This window comes from Pavona decussata, unplaced genomic scaffold, assembly GCF_977016875.1.
Source record: "Pavona decussata unplaced genomic scaffold, jaPavDecu1.1 SCAFFOLD_40, whole genome shotgun sequence".
Lineage (NCBI taxonomy): Eukaryota > Metazoa > Cnidaria > Anthozoa > Scleractinia > Agariciidae > Pavona > Pavona decussata.
Window position 1 is genome coordinate 2,528,030 of NW_028145462.1, and position 24,471 is coordinate 2,552,500.

The following is a 24,471-nucleotide window of genomic DNA, read 5'->3' on the forward strand; positions in this document are numbered from 1 at the left end:
ATCACGGATAAAAAGAGAGAAGTAACAGAAAAACTGTTCGTGGAGTTCAGTTAAATCTAATGTGGCTGGGAGATGAGCTCATTGTCCGACGATAGAACAAGGTAACAGTTTGGTTCCAGAAAGATACTTTTAGAGAACAAAGAATATACACATGGCAAAGCCTTTAATCCTTTGCCAGAATAATTTTCACCCCCAAAAACATCAAGGGAAAGCCACAAATAGCATTCTGACCGGCGTCACTCGTAAAACAAATTACAGCCATATGGTCAAAAACATTTGGTTAGAAAATTATGTAATCCTTGATGTTTGAAACAAATTTCTAGAAGTTTTTTCGGTCCTGTAGGCACAGTCATTTTTATCTCTGCGCTCTCTTTATTTTCATATTTGTTTTTATTTTCTTTTTTGCTTTTGTCAGAGTTTCTGTCTTTCCTTTCCTCTGGAAAAGTTATCGTCACTAATTGTCGATCGAACCGGAAAGTTGAAATTCTAAACAAACTCGAGTTCTGGGTACCTGATTTTACGACGACATGATCTCATTTGTTTTTAGTGTATAACTCCGGCGAAGTCTAATCTTTCCCATTCAGGCCTTAAATCAGAAGGTCACGCCTTGTTTCTTCCTCATGTTGTTCAGTTACTAAAGATATACAGAAACGTTGCTTCACATTGTCTCTCTTTAATTTTCTTCCTCTTCACACACAGGTGCAAAACTTGGTATCACATTAATTTTGCATCATAGCGGAAATCTAATATGATTTTTCCAAAGTTTTTCACCGCTTCAGCTTGATTTTCCCGAACATCGTTTTGCAGAGAAAAGTTTATTCCATTTTATGCAAAAATACAGGGTTTTGTCATTCGGGATGTTGGACAGAGCTCAAACAAAAAGACAAAAATCGAAAGAAAACACGGAGATACAATGTTTACGCCATTCGTTGCCTGTTGTGTGACAGTGTAAACTAACAATCACTTCCGGTCTCACCCGCAAAACTGCTGCTTCAGTGAAATCTTTACCTCTTAAAGTTTGCAAAACCTTTCTAAACAGTTCTGACTCGTAAAACGATTAATTTTCTTGAATTCCTCCAAAAATTTTTTCGAATTTTGGCCATCTTTGCCTGAAAATAATAACGAACCTATTAACACTTAACACCTTTTCACAGAAATTTTCTCTCGGCGTCCCCATAATTTGGCGTTAAGCGGTCATTCATATTTGTCGAGGAGATCTTATGGTAAAAAATTGAGTAACCATCATCAAATGATATTGTTCAGTTTACCGACAACCGTCAGAGCTAATTGTTCCAACTAAGTATAGCGTTTGTTGCTCCTTTATCTATTTTTGTCTCACTCGCCCTATTATCATTTATTGCTTTAACGCGACTTCAATTTGTGAAGCATGGCGATGGAAATTAAACTTCCTTTGCTGAACTTTTCAGGAGTCTACATGCAGAAATTGTAACGCAGATGTCTTTTAATTGCTGTCTGAGTCGGCACTTGCATCATGATTATTGATCGGGAGATCTGGTGTATTCACACAAAAGAGAATTGTTTTCTTGAAAAAGAAAGAAGAAATGATATCAAGGGTAGTGAATAGGACATTTTCACTATGGCGTCATTTTACTACAACTACCAGAATCGTTCTGGTTTTTCTTTTCTCATGCTAATTAGAGCTATTGTTCTTTGCTCTCCACTGGGATTACCAAATTTGCATTTGAAAAGGAAAACGAAATGAATTCTGGTAGTTGTAGTAAAATGACGCCATCATGAAAATGTCCTATTGTGAATTGCGTTTTGTTTAGCGGTAGTAAAACGGTAACAACGCGTACGCGTAGAAAACTCTTTTACAAGACCGATTAAATAGACGAGAAACATGATAATTAAAAGCTGATTAAATGGCGGCATGCTAATCGTAGGCTTTTTTCGCAGGACTGAAGATCGATTCATTGAGAGATCTCTTATATGAAGTATAATTAAAAGTTTAACTGTTCGCTCACAGAGCTCGCTCATTGCATGGACTAAAGAATATTAACCCTCTTGCCTTTGGTTATGTTACAGTCAACAATTATTTCAGGGGTACGCGTTAGATACGATATGATAGGTATGCCGTAGTCACCCCATGTCCGACAGACACGAGTGGAATAACTGTTTTATTAAAAACAACCAAGAAACTAATGATCCAGGTTTTACTAAAATGAACAATTTCTTTTTAAAGTGTAAAATCGCACGATCTTTTAAAAAAATTTCTGACCGTTTTTGTCTTTCTGTGCCATGAGAGATGAAAAATCAAGCTACTGCGTGAAGCAATTCCTTGAGTTCTTTTAAGAGCGAGACTTTTAGCAAACAAAGAATATGCAAATGACAAAACCTTTTACCCTTTTCCAGCTTAATTTCGACACAAAAAACGTCATTGGAAAGCCCCAAATAGCATTTGATCTGACCGGTGTCATAAAGGCAAATTACAGCCATGTCAAAAACATTGTGTTTAACATGAGATGGTTAGCAAGTAATGTTATCCTTCAAGCTCTCTTTATTTTCATACTTGTTTTTATTTTCTTTTTTGCTTTTTTCAGCGTTTCTGCCGGTCTTTCCTTTCCTCTGGTAAAGTTATTCACTTAGTGTTTATCGAACCGGGAAGTTGAAATTTTAAACAAACTCGAGTTCGTGGGCACCTGGATTTCTCGACGACATAATCTTATTTCTTTTTCGTGTATAACTCCAGCAAAATCTAATCTTCCCCAATCAGAAGGTCACACCTTGTTTCTTCCTCATGTTGTTCAGTTACTAAAGATATGCAGAAACGTTGCTTCACATTGTCTCTCTTTAATTTTCTTCCTCTTTGCATACAGGTGGAAAACTTGGTATCACATTAATTTTTCATTTATTTTTTCCAAAGTTTTTCGCTTTTTTTGATTTCCCCAAACATTGTTTTGCAGAGAATAGTGTTTTCGAATCAATGCAAAAAAAAAAAAAAAAAAGAAAAAAAAGTGTACGGCGGTGTACTCATTCGGGATGTTGGACAGAGTTCAAATAAAAAAGACAAACATTGTAAGAAAATACGGAGATACATTGTTTACGCCATTCGTTCCCTGTAGTATGATAGTGTAAAGTAAGAATCACTTCCGGTCTCACCCGCAAAACGGATGCTTCAGTGAAATCTTTACCTCTTAAAGTTTGCAAAACCTTTCTAAACAGTTCTGACCCGTAAAACGATTTATTTCCTCGAGTTCCTACAAAAAAATTTTGAATTTTGGCCATCTTTGCCCGAAAATAATAACGAACGTATTAAAACAAATGTCTTAACACCTTTTCACAGATATTGTCTCTCGTTCTCCTAATTTGTCGTTCAGCCGACAAATTTGGCGAGGCGATCTAATGGTAAGAAATTAAGCAACCATCATCAAATGATATTGTTTTTATCGGCAGCCGTCAGAGCTAATTGCTCCAACTGAGTAAACACCCATCGTTTAGTGTTGCCCCTTTATTTGTTTTCGTCGCACTCGCTCTATTATCATTATTGGTAATTTGCGAAACATGTCGATGGAAAATTAAACTTCCTTTGTTAAACTTTTCAGGAGTCTACGTGCAGAAACTGTAACGCAGAGGTCTTTTAATTGGTGTCTGAGTCGGCACTTGCATCATAGTTATTGATCGGGAGATCTGGTGCATCCATGTAAAGGAAAGGAATTGTTTCTTGAAAAAGAAAAAAGAAATGATATCAAGGGTTGTGAATTGCGTTTTGTTTAGCGGTGATAAAACAGTTCCAACGCATAGGAAGCTCCTTTACAGGACCGAATTAATGGACGAGAAAAAATGCTAATTTAAACCTAATTAAACGGCGGCATGCAAATCGTGGGCTTATTTGGCAGGACTGAAGATCGAGTAAATATACAGCATGATTGCTCATTGAGCATGAAATGTTGGATTTTCTTGCCACATGTTAGTGACCAAGATATGACATTTTCTAAAAATTCTGGGTCATTGTTTTCTTGGTTGTTTTTAATAAAACAATTATTGCACTCGCGCCTTGTTGGCTACCCAATCTGCAGTCACCATATTCAACGCGCGCCCCCGGAATACTTGTTTACAGTAGCATAACCAAAGGCAAAAGGGTTGATATTTTTCGATCCACTGAGCGAGTTCAAGTGTGAGAACAGCTACACTTTTAATTTCTTTTCAAAGTGTAAAACTGCACTATCTGTTAAAAAAGATGACCGTTTTTGTCTTAACTTCCTGCCCCCTTAGAGATGCAAAAACAAGCTACTGTGTAACACATTTCCTTGAACTATTTCTTTTAACGATTGAGCCAATTTCTCTCTAAGCGAAAACTTGTTTCAGTTAGTAAGATTTACTGTGAAATCCCCTGATCGAAACCTTTGCGAATGACACATGGACACGGAATAAATTAAGGAATGCATCGGTGGTAAAATAATGATGACGATTGTTTTCAACCTATGCAGATGTCAAAACTGTCAGGTTCTATTGAAGACTATTCTTCAGGACCCAGTTGTAAAATTCGGTTCTTCCCAGGAGCCCATGGTTTTTGCAGTTTGTCCATTGTTGTAGTGAAGGTTGCAAAAAAAAAAAAAAAAAAATTATCGATAAAACAAAAGAGGCAAATGCTATGGCCCTATCATATTTAGATAAAATTAGATACTTGCTGTTTCCTTTATCAAGTGTTTACACAGAGAACTGAAAGGAGTCACGAATTGAATTATGAGCCAACAATTGTGCTTCTATTTAATTTGCCACACTACAATTGAAGCTAGAGCCAAGGATCAACAAACTATTTAGGATCAAAGAACTGGCTATTTTAAGTTCTAAGTTCCTGTTCGTGGCTTCTTTGTACAATGCAAATCTTAGCACCTTTTAAATTTGCATAACAATACGACTGAAAACGATCAAGTCAATTTAGGACAGAAGCTGCAAACCTAATTTCGATTTCGTCTTTAGTTTTATTTCTTTGCCAGACTAAATTTTCAGTCAGAAATAACGTCCGGCGAAAAAAGCTTTTAAAGTAAACTCTTTTTCCATGACAAAGTAAACGCCTATAATAAACCGGCAGAAAAAGATGTTTTAGAAACACTTCCAATTTGCCAATACAAATGGACTGGACTAGCGCAGTACGTTTCAGTTAAAGAGGAAGTAGCCTTCTCGTTCGTTATCCCAATTTTGATTGACTGAAAACGTTGTTTAAAATTAGCCAATTAAGTCAAGATGCCGAAACGCCTGCAGTATAAATTTATTTCTGTCAGACCGTTTTCTCTATTATAGCTTTTAATGTTTGTTAAAACAGAAAGAGCTTATGTAATTTTCATGATGCAAGGCAGTTGTTTGAAATTCTGTTGTTTAAACATAATTGAGTAATGCATGTTCTTGACAAATCAGCCGATGACTTTGTGAGAGAAGCAACAGGACCATTAGAAAGTCGGCAGACATGAATACAACGGTGAATGGATCGTTGACTTGCTCCATTCCGTTCAATCGTACAGCAGCTAAGCTTGGAAAAACCTTTGCTTACTGCCTGATATTCGTCATTTCGCTGATTGGGAATTCCTTTATAGGAATAATTGTTTACAAAACGCAAACCTTGAGAAAACGGATCAACTTCTTTGTCGTGAACATGGCCATGTCAGACCTTCTCTATTCAATATTTCATTTTCCTTGGAGGCTAACAGATCTGCACGCAGACTCCTGGCATATCAGTGGTTCCCTTGGCCATGCCCTGTGTAAACTGCTTTCCTTCTTATCAGATGTTTCCACTGGCGTGTCTATTCAGAGCCTGGTTCTTATTGCCGTTGATCGATTTGGAGCTGTGCTATCGTGTTAGGGTTTGTACTATGCTGGTTACCCTTCAGTATTACCACTTTACTACTGCTGACAAGGGACAATTTGCCTTGTGACTTCTTTGCATACAGGGATATTTTCTGGTTTATGGCTGTCTCAAATTGTGCCATCAATCCTTGCATCTGTTTCGTTTTCAGTTTCAACTACCGAAATGCACTAAAGAGACTCCTCAGGTGTTTTAGCGGCGGAATGGAGAACGAGTAATTTTTCAAAATTTCCGCGATAATAAAGCAAGCGGTTCGCGGAACTCTAAGTCGTAAAAATGAACTTGTGTTGGCTTACTTGATATAGCAACTAAACAAAATTTAGGGAAAGCTGCTGAAATTCACATAGTCAAAAAGAGTAATTAAGTAACATGAAGTTTTTGAATAAACGACTGCTTTTCAGCTACAAAACTACTCTGATTAAAGACATTAAAAGGAACATATTATTCGGAAAGGAATTGTAAATATCATGATGTACTGTTGAGATGCCTTCTAATGTAAATTATTTATCTGATAATCGTTTAGAAGCTTTCCGGAACAGTTCAACAAGAGTTCTTTGAAACTCTGGCTGTAAATAAACATATCAGAAAGGTATTGAGCCGATTTCGACCCGTTCCTTGATCAAAATTTACCTGTGTAGTAGTTTCGCTTTTATTTTGAAAACTCTAGTTATGTGTATAAAACAAAAATCAATAAATGTTATAAGATAGCTCTGTATTAAGCTGCATTCTTTTGTCTTCCGTCCAAAGTTAAGCCAGACTGGAAAAAACAGCAAGTTAAATACCACCTAACATCCTAATGCCATTGACGGAAATCAGTAACAGGTGTAAAGAAACCGGGTTGTTTTATCGCGTAATTCAGAACCTTGTGGTCACCAAAGCCTTGAGCTATAGTTTTGTTTTCTTTTTCTACAAGGTATTATTTTTAGCCGAGACTGACTTGGCTTTCCAGTGATTCGTTTTCTTAATGCATTTGCCGAATCGAACAAGCTCACGATTTGCAAGGCATCCTTTTATCAGGTTTTAACGTTTTACCAGGTTTGTCGTCCTTTTCTTAGGTTCTGTTCGAGCTCACTGTCCATTGTTACTGTTTTACTATCCCTGAAAAAAACAGAATTTAATAGGTTGACAAACGTTTTTTCTTCTTTCGTTCTCACCAAATTAAAAAAATAATTCTCAGCCTCTTCATACCTGTTCAACTGATCAGTATATAATCTATAAAACATCACATGCGCTGACTCAGAAAGTAACTTCAAGATATGAGCAGGCTTATGCACGTAGATTGGTGCAAAGTTCAATAAAAGGAAAAGATTCCATTGGTAGATCTCGGCCACTGATTATCACCCAAATCATACTGTCAATACAACGGTTACGAGAAACCAAACACAACCAGAGAGCATTAATCAATAATATATGAAATTCTAAATTATAGTGGGTCTGTATGGGGCATGGCTCTATTTTATTTTTCGGTACAATCATTAGATTTCCGAAAGATAACGATTGACGTGAAAGAAATTAGTTACCTCAGTTGCCAAGATGCTGAAATTTTTGCTTTTAATAAGCTCTTTCAAGCAAAATGTTGCATCATTCTCGGACAAACATGGCGAAAATTCGAAGGTTTTTCATTAAGAATTGAAGGCTTTAATTTAAATTCACTTATTTCTATCCTAAACAAAACACACATTTTCTAGTATCTCGTCCATTTCTTGGGTTTTGCCGTTGAGGGGGAGTTACACCTGAACACCATTTTTCCGCCACTTGACATGGCTTTAAAAGGGCAGTATCATGGGAGATCGATGGGAGATATCATGATTTTTGGCCAAAATTCACTAAATTTAAACTTTGAACACTGTGTTAATTAATTTCTCAATCGCTAATTTAAAGAAATATTAATAGTGATTCTAAGACAAAAGGTTGAACCAAAATATAGTACAACCGGCGATTTTAGTGCGTTACAACAGCGAAATTTGAAAACGTCCGCCAGACGTTTTCAAATTTGAATCCTTCTCTATCTTGGTCATCTGCCGGCGAAAATATCCGTGGATAGTTTCTTTGCATTCTCATAGTCTTTTAATGGAATTTTGTCATTATATCTTGGCTGCTATCAACCGAATAGTGTCTTTCCAATTTTCAATGTGTTACTAAAAATAGCGTGTTACTGTCCCTTTCATGGGAGTATTTCGTTCGCGTTTCAAGCAATCCAGAAACCCTATCATCATATCGTGAATCTGTGTTGTGGGGTATTTTGTGAATTTTTGGGTATATTTGGGAGGAGTAGTTTTTCTAGAACGATTGGTAAAATTAAGAGAAATAAGAAATATTGAAGATTTAGTGAAGTTTTAAAATTGGAATTTGTAGTTATTAATTAATAGACGGATACCAAGTTAGTCCACTAGCAACCTGGAGTGCTCTGGAGTGCTCTTGGTATCAACTGTCTGTTAGTGTTCCAAAAATCATTTCTTTCCTCTATCCCTTCTTAAAACCTCTTCAAATTTCATTCAATTTTAGGTGTATTGCCCCCTTAACAGAACATTTATGGACCTTGGTTTTGAAATGCAAAATAACTTAGTAAAAGATGCAACGATGGTCGAACAGTTGAAAACATATTTTAACAAGTTTTTCCCAAAAATTTGGTTAGACAAAACAAATTAACATCAGAAGATTTTTCAGTCCACGTTTAGTATAGAGTGTTTTCATTCACGTGGCTACCGGCCATATTGGTTTACTGAAACAAAAGAAAGTATTTACATAAAAATAGAGTTCAATTCCCAGAGGTTTAGTTTAGGACACCAACATGGCCGCCATTTCTTTGTTTTGGGACACCAACATGGCCGCCGTGACGTCATGTCACTCTATAAGAGTCAGGAAAAAAGATGGGGGTTTTCGCGTTGAACTATAGAAATTGCTTCAAAGGATTAAAATAATAAATTCAAGGAAGTGTATTGAGTATAGCCATAAAAAACAGCTTGATTTAGCACCTGTCCTTACAAAGATTTATGAAAGATAAAATCCAAGACCACAAACGTTTGAAGAATAAACGCTCAACAGTTCCTAATGTGGTGTGTGGGAGGGCTAACGAGATATTACGCTTTTAACAAACGTTTAACCCACTCGTTCTTTTCTTCACCATGGCTACTTTTCTCTGTTTTACTATCGCCTTTTTATAAGGAGTCAACACGTGCAAACATCTGTAAACAAACCGCGCTATTTTAGCACGCATTTCAGAACCATAAAAGTTCTCATTCAATTTCGCTTAAGCCAGGCCCGTAGCAAGGTTAAAACAACTGGGGGGAGGGGAGGGCAAACAAATTGTTGAACAAAACTACCCCCACCCAACGTCATTCAAAAAACATACCGATTAGGGAGTTTAAGATGCAACAAGAGTGTCAACAAAGCAGTAGATTTAGTAAGCAAAACAATAACTTTGCACCTGCATCACACTTTTTGGTGCATCTCTTTGCCGTTGCTTTTATGTGGACTACAACGTGAAATTTTCTAATTTCACGTTTGAAGGAGGATGTAAACAAACAATGACAAACTTTTCTTTCTCTTTTTACATTTGGAATTGGCATGATCAATAAGAATCTGACTGCAGGAGAATTTCTTTTTCTTTGGTTCTTGAGAGGAAATATTTGTGTGGCTTTTGACAACGTGTGAACACTAAATTGTTATAATTTAAAGACATTTATATTGATATCAATGAGTGGATGTCTTAGAAAACAAATAGTTTATTTCAACAGCTTTTATGGCTTGAGATTGGTTGATTTCGATCCAGTTTGGTTCTTATTTCTGATTCACAAGGCTGGAGTGCCTTTGTTGCTGTTGTATATAAAAGCAAACTGTCAGCGAAGAAAACTGACAGGTAGTAAACAGATTATTAAAGGTTGTGAAAAGGCACTCGTACCGTCAATTAAAGACTGATTGATACACAATAATTTGTTCTAATTATATATTTTTTGGGTACATTGGGTTTTAACCTCTAAAAATTCTTGGGGGGGTCAAGCCCCCCCTGCCCTCCCCATGCTACGGGCCTGTAAGCACATTGGTTGGTGTGCAGTTTTGAGTAAAAGCCTTGGCATCATTTAACGGTAATATTTCTTATGAACAAGAAACGGTTGCTCCACTTTGTCTCTCCTTCCTCAGATATCTGTGAACTGAATCGGGTGTTAGCCTTTTAGGCTTGAAGGCGTTTTTCGTAGAGAAAATCATTTTAAAACAAGAAAGCTATAAAGGCTTTTTGACCGAGCCGTTTTGCCCCATTCTACACCTCTTATATTTTTAGTTCCTTGTTCTTTTTCTCCCAGTTGTTCTAATTTTCTTGAACACTTAGTTCCTTTGTCCGATAACTTGATACAGATCAGAAAATCAGCCAACGGTTACCGCCTTTAATTTAAAATAAAATGTGCCTTTGTACTGTCACTCCGCTAGCTCGCGTTCTCTACAACAACTACTGTTCCACGAAAATTAAGTCTGAAATATTCAACTGCAGCTAAAAAATCCACAAATGACAACCTTCTTTGAGGCAGTTTCACTTAATGGGAATATATCTGAGTATATCTGAATATATCTGAGTTTACGTAACATATAAACTGAGACAATTTCGCTTGGGTAAAGTGTCCTTTTATTTACAAACGTAAAGGTGATCAATTTACATTAATATGATCTTATGGTTTTCAGTTAAAGGTTTCGGCGGCTATTTATTCCATAATTAGCCTTTCACTGATAGATTCGATAGTTACTGCTTTGATCCTAAGCTTACAGGCAGGTTCAGCTGCCAAAGCTTTTCTTGAGGGAGAAAAAAACTCCGTTAACTTATAAATGATTGCCCTGCGTTTTTCACATCTGACCAATCCAGCAACTATTATTTGAAATTGCAAGTTTAGTTCACTTGTAGCAGTGAAACTATGCTGTTTATACCGGTAAGTTCACTGAAAGCTTGATGGATGTATTTTTTCAGCCAGTGAGACAGGTATACTCGGAAAAAAAATCCGAGTTCTCCCAATTTAGGTCTCTAACCTTGTAGTTTGGATGCTCTACCACTGAGCTACAGGAGACTCGTGAGAGCTAAGGCCATTAAACTTGGTTCATGAGACAAACATCCTGCATACTGCTAGGATTTGAATGTCATGTGTGGGGATAGTTAAGTTGATGTTTTAAAAGTCAAAATGCCACTTTGCATTTAAATAAAGTAGATTCTCTCTAACATCTGGTAGGCTCATATGTCTGTCTTTACACAGTAATACATTTTAATTCTGTCCACTTGGCGTTAATTCTCAGTCACCGATCGCAAATTCGGTTCTTCCCAGGAGCCCATGGTTGTTGCAGTTTGTCTCTTGCTGCAGTGGAGCTTGCAAAAAAAAATTAAATAATAATAATCGAAAAAATAAAAGAGGCAAATGCTGTGGCCCTATCATATTTAGATAAAATTAGATACTTGCTGTTTCCTTTATCAAGTGTTTACACAGAGAGCTGAAAGGAGTCACGAATTGAATTATGAGCCAACAATTGCGCTTCTATTTAATTTGCCGCCACAGCTAGAGCAAAGGATCGACAAACTATTTAGGATCATTAAGAACTGGCTATTTAAAGTTCTAATTTCCTGTTCGTGGCTTCTTTGCACACCGCAAACCTTAGCACTTTGTAAATTTGCATAACAATACGACCGAACACGATCAAGTCAATTTAGGTCACAAGCTGCAAACCTAATTTCGATTTCGTCTTTAGTTTTATTTCTTTGCCAGACCAAATTTTCAGTCAGACATAACGTCCGGGGAAAAAAGCTTTTAAAGGAAAACTCTTTTTCCATGACAAAGTAAACGCCTATGATAAACAGGCAGAAAAAGATGTTTTAGAATCACTCACAATTTGCCAATACAAATGGACTGGACTAGCGCAGTACGTTTCAGTTAAAGAGGAAGTAATCTTCTGGTTTGTGATTCGTTATCCCAATTTTGATTGACTGAAAACATTGTTTAAAATTAGCCAATTACGTCAAGACGCCAAAACGCCTGCAGTATCAATTTATTTCTGTCCAACCGTTTTCTCTATTATAGCTTTTAATGTTTGTTAAAACGGCAAGAGCTAAATTATCTTATGCATTTTTCATCATGCAAGGCAGTTGTCTGAAATTCTGTTGTTCAAACATAAATTGAGTAATGCATGTTCTTGACAAATCGGCCGATGACTTTGTGAGAGAAGCAACAGAACCATTAGAAAGTCAGAAACATGAACACAACGGTGAATGGATCGAGCTGTTCCAATCCGTTCAATCCTACAGCAGCTAAGCTTGGAAAAACCTTTGCTTACTGCCTGATATTCGTCGTTTCGCTGCTTGGGAATTCCTTTATAGGAATTATTGTTTACAAAACGCCAACGTTGAGAAAACCGATCAACTTCTTTATCGTGAACATGGCCATGTCCGACCTGCTGTATCCCATATTTCATTTTCCTTGGAGGCTAACAGATCTGCACGCAGACTCGTGGCTTATCAGTGGTTCCCTTGGCCAGGCCCTGTGCAAGCTGCTTTCCTTCTTGTCAGATGTCTCTACTGGTGTGTCTATCCAGAGCCTGGTTCTGATAGCCGTTGATCGATTTGGAGCTGTGGTGTTTCCCCTCCGTTCTCCACTCATCAGTTCAAAGCTGTGCCCCTTCTTCATTCTTGGAACGTGGATCATCGCCATGGCAGTGCACTCTCCACATTTAGTCGCCTTGAAACTTGCTGAGGACCGAGGGCAACTAGGTTGCGTCTGGCAGTGGAATGAAGCCTTTGGAGAATCCTCTTCTCTTGCAAACTACTTCATAGCATTAACTGTGGTACTTTTTTACATCCCAATCGCCATGTTGGCCATACTTTACTCCATCATCGCTATCAAGCTCAAGTCACAGAAGATTCCAGGCGAACGATCCGCCAACGCCGAGCAACAACGTGCGAAAAGGAACAGAAACGTGTTAAAGATGGCCATTGCTATCGTGTTAGGGTTTGTTCTATGCTGGTTACCCCTCAGTATTACCTTTTCACTACGGCTGACAAAGGACAGTTTGCCCTGCGGCTTCTTTATATATTGGGATATTTCCTGGTTTATGGCTATCTCAAATTGTGCCATCAATCCTTGCATCTGTTTCATTTTCAGTTCCAACTACCGCACTTCACTAAAGAGACTCCTCAGGTGTTTTAGCGGCGCAGTGCACAGCGAGTAAATATCTAAAATCCGCCGTGACTGAGCAAGCGGTTCGTGGAGCTCTCTGTCGTAAAACGAGATTATTTTGGTTTACTTTAACGATAAAAAAGTTAAGGGAAAGCTGCTAAACTTCACATAAACAAAAAGAACAACAATTAAGTAAGATAAGCTTTTTGAATAAAGGACTGCTTTTCTACAAAACTACCCTGATTTAAAGTTAAACTTATTATCTCGCTCTCGGGAAAAGAATTGTAAATATGTCCTGTGTAGATGCCGTCTAATGGAAGTTATTTAGCTGATTTTCGTTTAATTAGAAACTTTGCGGAACTGTTCAACAACAGTTCTTTGTTCCTTCACGAGTAATTTTTGAAAACTTTCACTGAAACTGAGTAAGCGGTTCACAGAAATCCAAGCTAGTAATTTTGTTTTCCATGCCAATCATTGAAAAGAAATGCTGCTATACTTCGCACAAAGGATAAGAAAATTAAGCCAAGTGGGATTTTTAAAGGAATTTCTGCTTTTGCTCAGACAACTAACTTGTAGACAGTGAAACAATGATCATCTCGATGCAGAAAGAATTCTGAAAGAAATTTATCGAATTGTAAATATGGTGGTTTGTAAGGGTGTTGTGCCCTTCCAATGTACGATATTTAGCAACAATTGAGAATCCTTTGCTGAACAGTGTAGTTTTAACTGTTCTTTGTAAATAAACACATAACAAAATTGTTGAACAGATTTCAAACTGCTTGTTTGTTCTAGTAAGGTCATCTCCGTAACATTTTTCGTCTCCCATCGAACTCTCTCTCTTGTGATAGTGGGTCGATGGGTCGGCCTTTTTGGGAAGGCTGCGAAAAGAAACATTGACAAATAGTATTAAACAAGTAATAATCGAAGATTAGGGAGTGCTTTCGATGTCAACAGACTCTCTCTCTCCTTTGCCAAGTTGATGATGATGTCTTCCGTTCCTGCAAAATCTGCGGGGGATGTCAGATACGCGTTCCAAGATCCATTCATTTGTTGATTGATTGTCCCATACAATCTCGACTCCAATCTGTATTAGGAGTGCGTTCTTTCTACGTCGAACCCAATAGATAAATTCAAGCGTACCTTGATCGTATATTCCCCGTCGGATTGCCAGTTTGTAACGAGCCGCTGTCACTCTCAGACTCTCAGAAGATGTGATCGAAGAAGTCGAGTTTGTACATAAATTCAGTTAAATTTACGACCGTAGACAAGAAAAAGAATGAGGGAATCCACGTCAGAGGAGGTAGTCAGTTGTGGAATATTTAGTTGCCGTTGCGTGTCTGTTTTTTCGAGTGAATTTTCATGAAGCAGTAGTTTTTGTAGAGAAGTTAGCAGGTTTTACAGTTCAAGGAACTAACCGTTTAATGGTTATTTTTATCTGTATCGAGTAAACGGACAAAGGAGTTAAGTGTTCAGGAAAATTATAGAATTGAGAGAAAAGTAACTAGGAGCTAACGTTGTTTTAAATCACGGATACAAAAAAAGGAGTAACAAAAAAACTGCCCGTGGAGTTCAGTTAAATCTAATACGGCTGGGAGATGAGCTCATTGTCCGACGATAGAACAAGGTAACCGTTTGGTTCCAGAAATATACTTTTAGCAAACAAAGATATGGAGATGACAAAGCCTTTAATATTATGCCAGATTAATTTACATCCCCAAAACATCAACGGAAAGCCACAAATAGCATTCTGATTGGCGTCGCGTATAAAACAAATTACAGCCATATTGCCAACATTGTATTTAACGTGAGATGGTTAGCAAATTATGTTATCCTTGATCTTTGAAACAAATTTCTTGAAGTTTTTTGGTCCTGTAGTCACAGTCATTTTCATCTTTAAGCTCTCTATATTTTCAATTTGTTTTTATTTTCTTTTTTGCTTTTGTTAGCCGTTTCTGTCTTTCCTTTCCTCTGGAAAAGTCATTTACCAAGTGTCGATCGAACCGAGAAGTTGAAATGCTAAACAAACTCGAGTTCTGGGTACCTGATTTTACGACAACGTGATGTTATTTCTTTTCAGTGTATAACTCCGGCGAAGTCTAATCTTTCCCATTCAGACCTTAAATTAGAAGGTCACTCCTTGTTTCTTCCTCATGTCGTTCAGTTACTAAAGATATATAGGAACGTTGCCTCACATTGTCGCTCTTTAATTTTCTCCCTCTTCACACACAGGTGCAAAACGTGGTTTCACATTAACTTTGCATCATAGCGGAAATCTAATATATTTTTCCAAAGTTTTTCACTGCTTCAGTTTGATTTTCCAGAACATCGTTTTGCAGAGAAAAGTTTATTCGATTTTATGCAAAAAATAAAGAGTGTTGTCATTCGGGATGTTGGACAGAGTTCAAACAAAAAGACAAAAATCGAAAGAAAACACGGAGATACAATGTTTACGCCATTCGTTGTCTTTAGTATGACAGTGTAAACTGAGAATCACTTCTGGTCTCACCCGCAAAACTGATGCTTCAGTGAAATCTTTACCTCTTAAAGTTTGCAAAACCTTTCTAAGCAGTTCTGATTCGTAAAACAATTTATTTCCTTGATTTCCTCCAAAAAGGTTTTGAATTTTGGCCATCTTTGCGTAAAAATAATAACGAACCTATTAACACTTAACACCTTTTCACAGAAATTTTCTCTCGTCCCCCTAATTTGAAGTTCAGCGTTCATTCAAATTTGTCGAGGCGATCTAATGGTAAGAAATTAAGTAACCATCATCAAATGATATTGTTCAGTTTACCGACAACTGTCAGAGCTAATTGTTCCAATTAAGTATAGCGTTTGTGCTCCTTTATCTATTTTTTCTCACTCGTTCTAATATCATTTATTGGTTTAACACGACTTCAATTTGTGAAACATGTTGATGGAAAATTAAACTTCCTTTGTTGAACTTTTCAGGAGTCTACGTGCAGAAACCGTAACGCAGATGTCTTTTAATTGGTGTCTGAGTCGGCACTTGCATCATGATTATTGATCGGGAGATCTGGTGTATTCACGCAAAAGAAAATTGTTTTCTTGAAAAAGAAAGAAGAAATGATATCAAGGGTAGTGAATTATGAATTGCGTTTTGTTTAGCGGTAGTAAAACGGTAACAACGCGTACGCGAAAAAACTCTTTTACAAAACCGATTAAATAGACGAGAAACATGATAATTAAAACCTGATTAAACGGCGGCATGCAAATCGTGGGCTCTATTCGCAGGACTGAAGATCGATTCGTTGAGCGATCTCAGTAAATATGAAGTATAATTAAAAGTTTAACTGTTCGCTCACAGAGCTCGCTCATTGGACTAAAGAATATTAACACTCTTGCCTTTGGTTATGTTACAGTCAACAAATATTCCAGGGGCACGCGTTAGATATGAGATGATAGATATGCCGTAGTCACCCCATGTCCGACAGACACGAGTGGAATAACAGTTTTATTAAAAACAACCAAGAAACCAATGATCCAGGTTTTACTAAAATGAACAATTTCTTTTCAAAGTGTAAAATTGCACAATCTTTTAAAAAATTTCTGACCGCTTTTGTCTTCCTGTGCTCTGAGAGATGAAAAATCAAGCTATGCGTAATACACTTCCTTGATTTCTTTCAAGAGCGAGACTTTTATCAAACAAAGACTATGCAAATGACAAAACCTTTTACCCTTTTCCAGCTTAATTTCGACCCCAAAAACGTCATCGGAAAGCCCCAAATAGCATTCTGACCGGCGTCATAAAGGCAAATTACAGCCATGTCAAAAACATTGTGTTTAACATGAGATGGTTAGCAAGTAATGTTATCCTTCAAGCTCTCTTTATTTTCATACTTGTTTTTATTTTCTTTTTTGCTTTCTTCAGCGTTTCTGTCTTTCCTTTCCTCTGCTAAAGTTATTCACTGAGTGTTTATCAAACCGGGAAGTTGAAATTTTAAACGAATTGGAGTTCGTGGGCACCTGGATTTCACGACGACATGACCTGATTTCTTTTTCGTGTATAACTCCAGCACAATCTTATCTTCACCAATCCGAAGGTCACATCTTACTTCTTCCTTATGTTGTTCAGTTACCAAAGATATACAGAAACGTTGCTTCACATTGTCTCTCTTTAATTTTCTCCCTCTTTGCATACAGGTGCAAAACTGCTTTTGATTTCCCCGAACATTGTTTTGTAGAGAAAAGTGTTTTCGAAATAATGCAAAAAAAAAGAAAAAAAGAGAAAAAAAAAATGAAGTGTGTAGTCATTCGGGACGTTGGACAGAGTTCAAATAAAAAAAGACAAAAATCGAAAGAAAACACGGAGATACAATGTTTACGCCATTCGTTGCCTGTAGTATGACAGTCTAAACTGAGAATCACTTCCGGTCTCACCCGCAAAACTGATGCTTCAGTGAAATCTTTGCCCCTTAAAGTTTGCAAAACCTTTCTTAGCAGTTCTGACTCGTAAAACGATTGATTTCCTTGAATTCGTCCAAAAAGGTTTTGAATTTTGGCCATCTTTGCCTGAAAATAATAACGAACCTATTAACACTTGACACCTTTTCACAGAAATTGCCTCTCGTTTCTCTAATTTGTCGTTCAGTCGACAAATTTGTCGAGGCGATCTAATGGTATTGTTTCGACAACCGTCAGAGCTAAATGCTCCAACTGAGTAAAGACCCATGCATCGTTAAGTGTTACTCCTTAATTTGTTTTCGTCGCCCTCGCTCTATTATCATTATTGGTAATTTGTAAAATATATCGATGGAAAAATAACTTCCTTTGTTCTGGTGAACTTTTCAGGAGTTTGCGTGCAGAAACTGTAACGCAGATGTTTTTTAATTGCTGTCTGAGTCGGCACTTGCATCATGATTATTGATCGGGAGATCTGGTGCGTCCATGTAAAAGAAAGGAATTGTTTCTTGAAAAAGAAAGAAGAAATAATATCAAGGGTAGTGAATCATGAATTGGTTTTGTTTAACGGTGATAAAAACAGTTCCAACGCATAGGAAGCCCGAAGTAATGGACGGGAAACATGATAATTAAAACCTGATTAAACGGCGGCATGCAAATGGTGGACTTATTTGGCAGGACAGCTGAAGATCGATTCGTTGCACGATCTCAGCAAATATACAGCATACCGTAATTGTTCATTGAGTATGAAATGTTGGATTTTCTTGCCACATTTTAGTGACCAAGATATGACATTTTATTAAAAAACTGGGTCATTGTTTTCTTGGTTGTTTTTAATAAAACAATTATTGCACTCGCGCCTCGTTGGCTACCCAATCTGCAGTCATCTCATATCTATCGCGCGCCCCTGGAATACTTGTTTATCAGTAGCATAACCAAAGGCAAGAGGGTTGATATTTTTCGGTCCACTGAGCGAATTCTAGTGTGAGAACAGCTAAACTTTAAATTTCTTTTCAAAGTGTAAAACTGCTCTTTCTGTTAAAAAAAAATTACCGTTTTCGTCATTTTGCACCCTGAGAGATGCAAAATCAAGCTACTGTGTAACACATTTCCTTGAACTATTTCTTTTAACGATTGAGCCAGTTTCTCTCAAAGCGAAAAGTTGTATCAGTTAGTAAGATTTACTGTGAAATGCCCTGATCGAAACCTTTGCGAAAGGCACATGGACACGGAATAAATAAAGCAATGCATGGGTGGTAAAATAATGATAATGATCGGATATTAAACTGACCTCGTATCCTAAGTTAACTTCCCTCTTTGTTCAATTGTATTTCCAAGCAAACGTGCAAAGTTTTTTCGGAAAGGGACATTATCAGTCTATAGACGCCCCAGCAAAGAAAATCATTGAGTAGCCCCACAGCGTTTATACTGATCCTTAGCTCAGCCAAGGATCCGGGAATTTAAACTTCCCTGTTGTGACAAATAAAATAAAAGAAAAATTTGTATAACGGCGCAAAATCGTGCAAATGAAGACCCTTTTAATAATGTATTTGTTGTTGTCCCACCCGTTCTTTTAACTGTGGAGTTTGGACGACAATGAGCCGCAAAACTTATCAATGGAATATTTTATATTTTAGTAAACCAGGGTTCATTTCGGTGGATATCTCTTTGGATGGCCTTAATCGCCTCAGAATTTCACGGATTTAGTCATAAAGAAAGTAAAGTTTTCTTAGGCGAAATGTCAGGTCAAAACTTTGTAACACTAGCACACTGTTTTTTTTTTTCGTATATCTCGATTAAAATGCCAAATAAAGCTAGCTAGCTCGTACAATCGGGAATTGAGATTCCGTTTTCTAAATCTGTCTGCGACTTTAAATTTTCAGCTAAGGCATTCGAACAGATCATACTTTATTAGCTTACGCAAGCATGCCTTAAGAAGTATACTGCTTAAATGTTCTCGTTGGTTTCCCATGTTTAACTTTTTACGAATCCATATACATAAGCCAGTGCGTAGATGTCTCTTATTTACTTCTCATTGTCAATATTTACCTGGTTGCCATGGATTATTAGCTGACGGTAGAGCAGGTGTAAAGAAAAGAGTTGTTTTCGTGAAAAAGGAAGAAGAAATAAAGCATGTTAAATGGTTAAAACCTGGTAAAAAGGTACCAAAAAATCGTGAGCTCATTCGGCAGAGCTAAGGCACGATTCTATTAAAATCCAAGTCAGGTTTCCAAGAAAATGATTGTTAGTAGAATACAAAAATTATGGCTTGTAAGCGGAATTTGATGAGAATATTTAAAGTTCTGACCTTCTTGAATGCTAAAACATCGCGGTTTGTTTTGAAGTGATGTTTGCACCCGTTGTCTCCTTATGAAAGGCGATGACAAAACAGAGAAAACTAGCGCTGGTGAAGAGGGAAAGCGAGTGGGTTAAACGTTCGTTTAAATAAAACGTAAATCCCGTTACCCCTCTCACCACATTAGGAACAGTTCAGAACTGAAAGTTCTCCATGAAATTGCTCAAAACTCCGAAAAAAGTGGGAAACACAGCAAAACAACAAGCTTGAAAGGAAACAGGTTGGCCTTCTTTCCAAAATGTAGGCTTGTCTTTTGTAGTGCCATTGCGCACAAGCTTCCGCCACCGCGCTCATTCGACAGAACTAAGAAACGATTTTATTAAAATCCAAGTCAGGTTTCCAAGAAAATAATTTTAGTAGCAAACAAAAAATATAGCTCATGGCTGGTAAGCGGAATTTTGATAAGAATATTTAAAGGTCTGACCTGGTTGGGGACTAAAACAGCGCGGTTTGTTTGGAAACGATGTTTGCACCGGTTGCTACCTTAAAGGGGATAGCAAAACAGTAACGCTGGTGAAGGGAAAAAGCGAGAAGGTTAAGCATTCGTTACAAAACGCAAAATCCCTTTATCCCTATCACACAGCTCATAAGGAAGTGTTAAGGAAATTTCTCTAGGAAATTGTAAGCTCAAAACTCCAAACTAAAGCGGGAAAAATAACAAAACATCAAGCGTGAAAAGAAACTGGCTGACCTCCTTCCCACCATGTTGACTCTTTTTTTTAGAGCCATTGTGCACAATCTTCCGCCACCCATTTCTCTCCGCACATGCCCGCTCAACCCCGTTGACCAAAACGCCGCAGTGCTGCAGGTCATCCCGTACTCGATCTTGGAAACGTAGAATTAGCCGACCTCGAGGACGAGACCCGGATGCCGTCTCGCTGAAGAGGGCGACCTTGGGTAGTCGGTTATCCGGCAGTCGGCATACATGTCCAAACCACCTGAGCCGCCTGGTAGTGAGGATTGTGTGCATGCTGTCACATCCGCAACGTCGTAAGACTTCTTCATTTGACACTGTATCTCTCCAGCTGACCTCCAGGGTGCGCCTCGAGTTTCTCAGATGGAACGTGTTAAGTCTGGTTATCTGCTCCGCGTAGATTGACCACGCCTCAGATCCGTACAGCAGCGTTGATAGTACGCACGCATTGTACACTGTGATTTTTGTCTCCAAACTCAGCTTCCAGAGCTGCTTTCGAGGTGTTTCGAGACAGCTAGCAGAAGAACGGATGCGGTTGTTGAGTTCTGCCTCTATATCCACATTTCTGGTGACGTATAATCCCAGGTAGCAGAGCTACTTCAAACGGTCAGCTTCTTGCTATTTTCCTCTATCTTAGGCTCTTCAGTTGCCGGTTGGCTCACCACAGCTTCAGTGGTATATCAGCACAGTCTTCTTGTCGCTGAACTTAAGCCCGATAGTAGTCCGAAAGTAGTCAAGCAAGGCTTGCAGGTTTTCGGATGCGCGAGCGACCAGAGCAGCATCATCAGCAAAGAGCAGACCAGTGACGGTTGTGTTGGATACAATCGTTCGGGCTTGGAACCACTGCACATTGAACGGGCCACCGTCGAAGCGAGTAGGAAGGTATACCCCAAGCGTGTTTTCAAGGAAGGCATAGAACAGGAGGCAAGAGAAGTGAGATATTGAAGACGCAGGGGGCCATGATGCAGCCTAATTTGACCCCACAGTTGACAGGGAAGCATTGCGACACATCGCCATCGAAAATGACGCAGGCCTGCATGTCATCGTGGAAGGATTTCACGATTTTGAAAACGGTGGGTGGAGAGCCAATTCTTAGCAGGACACAGGGTATCAGGGTAAAACCTGATAAAAGGATGCGTTCTAAATCGTGAGCTTGTTCGATTCGGGAAATCTATTAAGAAAACGAATTTCTGGAAAGCCAAGTTAGTTTCGGCTAAAAATAATAACTTGCAAAGGAAGAAAAAAGAAAGCAAACCTATACTTAACGACTTTGGTGACTGCAAAGGTCTGAATTGCGCGGTAAAACAACCCGATTTGCTTACACCTGTTATTTGTGGCAATAGCATAGGAAGCGCTGAGGAAAGGAAAAAGGTGCGGGATAGAAGATTTTCAGGTGGGATTTAACTTGCTTTTTTTTCAGTTTGGCTGTAAGATTTGGACGAAAGACATAAGAATGCAAGTAAATACTGAGCTACGTTAAAACATTTTATTGATTTTATTTTGTTTCTACGATACAGCTGACGATAATATAATTGGTGTTTCCAAAATGACAGCGAAGCTACTACACAGGTAAATTTTGATCAAGGAACGGTTTGAATTCCGCTGAAAACCTTTCTTATGCCGGTCTATATTTACAGCCAGAGTTTCAAAGAACTGTTGTTGAACTGTTCTGCAAAGTTTCTCAAACGAATATAAAATAAATAACTTGCATTAGCCGGCATCTGAAAAGTACAAATTTACAATTCTTTTCCGGCGAGCGAGATAATAAGTTTAACTTTGGTAGTAGCTTAATTTCTAGAAAAGCAGTCCCTTCCAATCCTAGGAAATTAGTATTTTACTAAATGGCAGCTTTGACCAACACAAGTTCGTTTTTACGACTGAGAGTTCCACGAACGCTTGCTCATTTACGGCGGAAGTTTTATAAAATTACTCGTTCTGCACTGCGCCGCTAAAACACCTGAGAAATCTCTTTAGAGCATTGCGGTAATTTGAACTGAAAATGAAACAGATGCAAGGATTGATGGCACAATTTGAGACAGCCGTAAAATAGATTATAGTTTTATAGACAAAGAAGCCACAAGGCAAACTTTCCCTTGTCAGCAGTAGAAAGCTGCCAATACTGTAGGGTACCCAGCACAGTACAAAACCTAACACGATAACAATGGCCATCTTTAACACGTTTCCGTTCCTTTTCGCTCGTTGTTGCTCAGCGTTGGTTGATCGCTCGCCTGGAATCTTCTGTGACTTGAGCTTGATAACGATGATAGAGTAAAGTATGGCCAACATGACGATGGGGATGTAAAAAAATACAACAAATAATGCAAGAAAGTAATTTACATTCTCCAAAGGCTTCACTCCACCGCAACAAGCAACGGAGTTGTCCTGGTTACACAGCAAGTTTGAAGGCGACTAAATATGGCGAAAATACTGCCATTGCGATGATCCACGTGGCGAGAATGAAGAAGGGGCACAGCTTTGAACTGATGAGAGGGGAACGGAGAGGAAATAGGACAGCTCCAAATTTGATCCACTGCCATCATAACCAGGCTCTGGATGGACACACCAAAGGAGACATCTGCTAAGAAGGGAACCAGTTTACACAAGGCCTGTCCAACAGGACCACTGATAAGCCAGGAATCTGCGTACAGATAGGTAAGCTCCCGCGGGAGCAGCAATATTGCAAACAGCAGGTCGGACATGGCCATGTTGACGATAAAGAAGTTAATCGGTGTCTCAAGGTGTGCGTTTTGTAAACAAGTATTCCTATAAAGGAATTCCCAAGCAGCGAAACGACGAGGATCAGGCAGTAAGCGAAGGTTCGTCCAATTTTTGCTGCTGTAGGATTGAACGGACTGGAGCAAGTCAATGATCCATTCACCGTTGTCTTCATATTTGCTGATTTTCTAAAGGTCTGTTGTTTCTTTCACAAACTCATCCGGTTTGTCCGGAGCAAGCTGTCGTTCTTCTATTTATTCTTAAGAGGAAATAGCCTTGTGGTCCGTGATTCGTCAACGGTGCATGGAGAAAAAGGCGCTATTGAATTTCATTGACGCAGATCATTAATTGATAATAGCCAATTAGCTAATACGTCTGCTCGGTTTGTCAAACTGTTTACTTTATTATGGCTTTTAATGGGTGTTTAACACCAAGAGCTAATTTATCTTGTTTTCCATGATGTCAAGAAGCTGTTTAAAATCGTGTTATTTAAACTGCTAAAAAGTATAGCGGCAGTTAAGAAACCTGAGAAATGAATAATTTCTTTTAGCGAATTTTGAAAGCTTAAATGAAAATTTTTCATAACGGTACAAATCGTCATGAAGACCGTCTTGATAACGTTGCCTGGTAATTGAACTCGTGGTTTGGACGATAATAAGCCAGAAAACCTTTCAATGGCATATTTTCTTTTTTATTGAACGAAGGGTCCCCAACGATTCATTTCGGTGGATATTTCTTCGGATGGCTTAATCGACTTAAAAGTTTGCGGATGAAGTCGTAAAGAAATTCTAAAGTTTTCTTCAGCAAAATGACAGCTCAAAATTTCGTAACACTTGCACACTAGTTCTTTTCGTTTTCGGACCAGCATATATTACGATTAAGATGCGAAATAAGGTAATGTAAGGTAAGGTAAGGTAAGGTAATGTAAGCATTTTCGTAAAGACGGCAACAGCTCGTACATTCGGGAAATGAGATTCCATTTTCTACACTAACTTTCTGCGACTTCAATTTTCAGCTAAAGGATTCGAACAGACCATACCATATTAGCTTACGCAAATGTGCCTTTAGAGGTCCACCAAGCCATCTGGAAACACAAGAGAAAACATTTTAAGTGTTTTGCTTTAATGTTTTCGTCGGGTGCCCATGTTTAACTTTTTACGAATCTATAAACATAAGCCAGCGGGTAGATGTCTTTTATTTGCTTTCACTCTCAATATTTAGCTGGTTATATGGATTATTAGCTGACGGAAGAGCAGGTGTAAAGAAAAGACTGGAATTGTTTTCTTGAAAAAATGAAGAAGAAATAAAGCCGATGAAAGAT

At 38.1% G+C, this 24,471-nt stretch overlaps 1 protein-coding gene, 1 long non-coding RNA gene and 1 pseudogene across 2 annotated transcripts in view; 1 reads left to right on the forward strand and 2 right to left on the reverse strand.

Annotated features, from left to right (window-relative positions):
• Nucleotides 1–24,471, reverse strand: part of LOC146483171 (uncharacterized) — a 221,800-nt gene that overhangs the window by 165,332 nt on the left and 31,997 nt on the right. The window lies entirely within an intron of this gene.
• LOC146483188 (substance-K receptor-like) lies at nucleotides 11,706–13,741 on the forward strand. The gene has a single exon (XM_085106242.1). The coding sequence runs from the start codon at nucleotides 12,044–12,046 to the stop codon at nucleotides 13,013–13,015; it is 972 nt and encodes a 323-aa protein (XP_084962368.1). The 5' UTR covers nucleotides 11,706–12,043; the 3' UTR covers nucleotides 13,016–13,741.
• Nucleotides 22,295–23,672, reverse strand: LOC146483189 (RYamide receptor-like; annotated as a pseudogene).

What these genes read in the sequence shown, in the direction of transcription:
- LOC146483188 (XM_085106242.1), top strand. Translation starts at nt 12,044, where the DNA reads ATGAACACAACGGTGAATGGATCGAGCTGTTCCAATCCGTTCAATCCT.